This window comes from Monoraphidium neglectum (assembly GCF_000611645.1).
Source record: "Monoraphidium neglectum strain SAG 48.87 unplaced genomic scaffold scaffold00047, whole genome shotgun sequence".
NCBI classification, from domain to species: domain Eukaryota; kingdom Viridiplantae; phylum Chlorophyta; class Chlorophyceae; order Sphaeropleales; family Selenastraceae; genus Monoraphidium; species Monoraphidium neglectum.
Window position 1 is genome coordinate 45,516 of NW_014013581.1, and position 4,658 is coordinate 50,173.

General features: G+C 61.7%; 2 protein-coding genes across 2 annotated transcripts in view; one reads left to right on the forward strand and one right to left on the reverse strand.

Moving 5' to 3' along the window:
* The window catches only part of MNEG_0562 (Pre-mRNA-splicing factor 38B), a gene marked incomplete at both ends in the record, with an annotated part of 2,251 nt that extends 1,017 nt beyond the window's left edge, over positions 1–1,234 (reverse strand). Inside the window, 4 exons of the mRNA XM_014050959.1 lie at positions 78–116; positions 389–460; positions 630–710; positions 950–1,234. Of these exons, the coding sequence (XP_013906413.1) occupies positions 78–116; positions 389–460; positions 630–710; positions 950–1,234 (477 nt within the window). The remainder of the gene's footprint in view (positions 1–77; positions 117–388; positions 461–629; positions 711–949) is intronic.
* Positions 1,235–2,664: 1,430 nt separating this feature from the next.
* On the forward strand, positions 2,665–4,631 carry MNEG_0563 (Chlorophyll a-b binding protein; the record flags this gene model as incomplete). Its single annotated transcript, XM_014050960.1, has 5 exons — positions 2,665–2,818; positions 2,992–3,037; positions 3,302–3,542; positions 3,957–4,121; positions 4,467–4,631. The coding sequence occupies 5 exons, from the start codon at positions 2,665–2,667 to the stop codon at positions 4,629–4,631; spliced, it is 771 nt and encodes a 256-aa protein (XP_013906414.1).
* Between the last annotated feature and the right edge of the window lie 27 nt (positions 4,632–4,658).

The window sequence follows — 4,658 nt, forward strand, 5'->3', positions numbered from 1 at the left end:
CCGCCGGTGCCGGCATTGCCCTTGGCCGTGGTGGGCAGGCCGCGGGCCTGGAGGGCTGCGTTGATGTCATCTTGCACCTTCTTGGGGATGCGAGGGAAGATGGTCTCAAAGTAGTACTGCAGCAGGGGGAGGGGTGGGGGCATGACGGGTGGGTCAGGGGGTGGGCAGGAGGTGATGAAGCAGATTAGTTTGTGCAGGGTGGGTGTGCAGGGTGGCCGTTGAAGGCTGGTCTAAACGAGCCTTAAGACGGGCAAGGTGATGAGGGGCACGCTATAGCCCGGCGCCAGTCAGGGGCTGCGTGCCGGACCAGTGGGCAACACCCCTTGAGGACCCCGCTCCCGCACACGCTGCATGGTCCCCAACAATTCATCGCCACCCAGCCCCCTACCTGGTCCAGCAGCAGGTCCCTCACAAAATCGCCAATTGTGACAGCGGGGGCCCAGCGGGATGGCTTGAATTCCTGGATCAGGTGGGGTGGGGATGGCGCAGGGGTGACAGACGGTGGACCCACAGCGCTCTACCCTTCGCCCTGGCCAGGCCGTGACAGCAGTCATGAGCGCCTGCATGGCAGCATACTTCTGGCGGCAGATTAAGGCCTCACAGCATCCTGCACAAGTTTGTTGCCTCACCTCCTTGTCCTCAACGTATCCCTCAAACCAGTTCCACAGGTTGCGGGGGTCGCACACATAGCGCAGGTACAGGAACCCAATCTAGGGTGGGTGGAGGGGGCAAGGTTGAGGCATTGAGGCTTGCGCAGGGCCAGCCAGGGCAACAGCCAAGCGAACTGCAAACCGGGCCAAGGGGCCGGCAGGGCGGCAGCTGTACGCCAGGGACCACGTGCAGCTGCCACGTGCCTGCCACCTTTGGCTACCGTGTGCCTGCCCATGGGCACAGCTCGCTATACAATGCCCTGGCCCCCGCTGGAGCAGCGCTGCCCATGGGAACCCACCGCGCGGATGAAGGGTGAGTCTGCGTGGTTCAGCGTGGCCGACACCTCCTCAATCGACATCCGCAGCGTGAACAGCCGGTGCAGGAGGCAGAACGCGGACGAGGGGCCCCGCGCATTGCCGCCAATCCATGGCTCAACGTCCTCCACTGCATTGTAGATCTCGTCGATCACAGACTGCCAGTCTGCCAGTGCGGTGCAGTCCCTTCGGTAGTACTCGCATGCCGTGATGTTCTGGCGTAGCACGTTCTCGAGGTTGAAGGTGCTGGCGTTGCCATAGATCTCCATTGCGGGCGGCGGGTCGGGCGGTATGAGGCGCCGCGGGCGTGCGCGTGCGCGGTTCCGAGGGAGGCACGCGTCAGCCTCCGGGCCTTAAAGGGGAACAAGCTAGGGGCTGCGCTCGTTGGCGCGAGCGTCACCTACTGTTCACACGCGCCGCAGCGCCGTGCGCACGCCCCTCGCCGAGGGTGTCGGAGGCAGTCGACGCGCGTGCAGCGCTCGCTGCTTTGGCGCGCTGTGCGCCAGGCAGTGGCCGGCAAGCCCTGTGGCGGCTAAAAACACGCTGTATAATCGCTAGTAGCCGTTTGTCCGTAAAAGGCTGCTGGACGGGCTCACAACAGCAGAACGAGCATGCAGAGCCGGGGTGCTCTAGAGCGTGCGCTGGAGGAAAGCCATTGATATGTTAAATAAACCCTCGAACAGCACTGCACTGATGGTCACGGCGATGCCCTCTTGTTGTTGAGCGGCGCGGCAGCTGCCAGATCAGAGTTCCAGGTTCCGCCACGGACAAGCAATTGTTATTTCACGCCTCTCTTCATTTGGTTGCTTGAGCTGCGCGGCGCGTGGCGTGTCACGTTACTAGAGGCCGCGGGCAGCTCGAGCTGGAGCGTGTACTGTACGTCCCATACCTGTGCTGTGCAGCACAACGAAACGCGCTACGGCACAATGAGGCCTTGCATTCGCTGAGAGCACATTCAGCATATCACAAATGCAACGCAAACCCGGGCGATGAGTCGTGGTGCGGTCCATTCAACGCTCAAAATCATTGCTGCAATCTGGCTGCAATGATATCACATGTGGGCTGAGGTGGCCGGGCTGATACAACGTGTTGCTACCCGGCCTAGACGATGTGCCACGATATATTGACCTGTAAACTTTATCTTCATGCCATCTTGTTTGCAACTTTATCAAGCCAGCAGTTGTTGTGACTTGTCACGCAGATCATGACGTTGTGCGTGCCTGCACAGCAAAAGTCAAAGGGCCATGCTGCTTGAACGCGTTGGTCATTCCATGCCTAAGCGAGGCGTAGTGAACCGAAAGCATACATACAAACCTTCGCATTGGCGCAGGCACGGTCGAGTAACGCGCGCAGTGCCAGGCAAAACGATCACGACTGCAAGATTTCGTGGTGCTTGGCGACATCAGGACCGCAAGACAATGTGCCTTGAACTGCGGCTACTGAGCAGGCACAATCGGACGCTACAGAAGCATCTAATCCTCTGATATATTCTCACTCAACCAGACCCTATGCAGCTGCAAGAGCAGCCACCGAGACTGTCTTGTTTCCCGGCACCCGCTGGGCTTCCGGCGCCGATCTCCCGGCACGTCAAAACCTCCCAGCCCCTCCGCTCCGGACGAGAGAACTCGTCCTCGCCTCTCCTTCATCCATCCCGCGTGCGTGCCACCCCGCACGCCCTTCATTCTTCAAATCAGCCGAGATGTCGATGCTTCACAAGCAGGCCCTGGGCCGGAGCGGGGTCTCCGCCCGTGCCAGCCGTTCTCGCAGCGTTGTCGTGCGCGCTGAGCGTGCCCTGTGGGCCCCCGGCGTTGTGGCTCCCGCGTGGCTGGATGGCAGCCTGCCCGGGGACAGGGGTGAGTGATCAACCCCGCGTTGGTCGCGCCTGGATCGATTTTTCCGTCGTATGAAGCTTTTTGTTTCCTATTGACAAGGGCTGCTGAATCTTGAGCATGCCGTGGATCCCCGGTTTTGGGGTGCTGCTCCCTCGAACGCAGCACGGCTCCCCATCGCGTGCACCAACCCTCAGGCTTTGACCCTGCTGGCCTTGGCGCGGACCCCAAGGCTCTGGCCTGGTGCGAGGCTTTCGGGCAGCAGGGGCGGGGGTCGGGCGCCATGTAGTTCGGCGCCTCCGGGGCGGACATGGCATGAGGGCTGCAACGGCACCTGGCACATCTACAGACAGTGCTTTACCTGGGAATGATTGCAGTCGCATTAAGCATCAGATAGGGAGCACTGTTGCTGGCAACAAACGCCCAGCGCAGAGCAGCACGCTTTTCACGCCACACACAAGCGAAACCCATCACTTCCCCATCTGTACGCACACCTCCCGCTCACAGGCACAGGCAGGCTGAGCTGGTGCACGGTCGCTGGGCCATGCTGGGCGCCGCGGGTGTGCTGGGCCAGGAGATCCTCAACCCCAGCATCAACTGGTACACCGAGGCCGCGCTGCCGCAGAACCTGCCGGCGCCCTTCACCAACGTCAACTTCGGCGGCCTGCTGGCGATCGAGTTCCTGCTCATGCACTGGGTGGAGGTCCGCAGGTGGCAGGACATCCGGAAGTTCGGCTCCGTCAACGAGGTGTGCGCAGCTGCGCGTTGGCAGACCGATGAGATGTTGTGGGGCCGGCATGGGGGCAGGATGCGGGCGGCGTTGGCGTACCAGTGGCTATGGATCCAGGATGCGGTTTCTGGTCTTGCACGACTTTAGTTGGTGTCGTGGGCTGCTGTCAAAGGCGGCTGCGCCTTTACAAGTGACATGGCGCAGCGGCTGCTCGCAGCATGCTGCATCATCTCAAGCACAGCTAGGCTGGCTGGGGATTGGCGTCAGCTTCATGGCGCATATATTTTTCCAGCAACAGCACGCCGACAGCAGGCGCGTAATACGTCAGCAGCCCGCTGGCCACCCAGCTGCCAGCGCCCGGTTGTTGTGGAGTCTGACCGACCCGCTCGCTGCTGTTGAACATTCCCCTTTCCCCCCTCCCCTCCCCCCCAGGACCCGATCTTCAAGGGCAACAGCGTCCCCAACCTGGAGCCCGGCTACCCCGGCGGCATCTTTGACCCTCTGGGCTTCAGCAAGGGCAACCTGAAGGAGCTGCAGACGAAGGAGATCAAGAACGGCCGCCTGGCCATGATCGCGTGGATCGGCTTCGCCTTCCAGGTGAGCGGGATTGCAGGAGAAACGGGTTTCGTCAGGGCCGCTGATCCTGTGGCTTTGCAGCCGCCACCATTATGGTGCCTTCGGCTGTGGGTTCGAGCCTTGTGGCGGCAGCTCCGTGTGTGTGTTTGTGTGTGTGTGTGTGTGTTTGTGTCTGCAGATACGTGTGTGTGTGGGGGGCCGCGTGTGAGTGAGCGCATGTGTGAGTGCATGTGTGAGTGTGTGTGTGTGTGTCTGTATGATAGCTTTATAGTAGTGAGTGAGTGTGCCTGCACGATGTCTACTGGTGCTGTTACCGGCGCGGCAGCTGCTTACCTTCGCGCTCTTTGCATTGATGCAACCCCGCAGGCCCAGACCACCGGCAAGGGCCCGCTCGCGTCCCTGGCGGGCCACCTCAGCGACCCGGCCGGTGACAACTGGTTGACCAACATCGGCACCTGCGCCATCCCCAAGACCGTGGACGTGCAGGGCCTCAGCATCCCCACCACCTGCCTCTGGCCCGCGGCCAACTAAGCGGTGCAAAAGCGGCAGCAGCGGCGG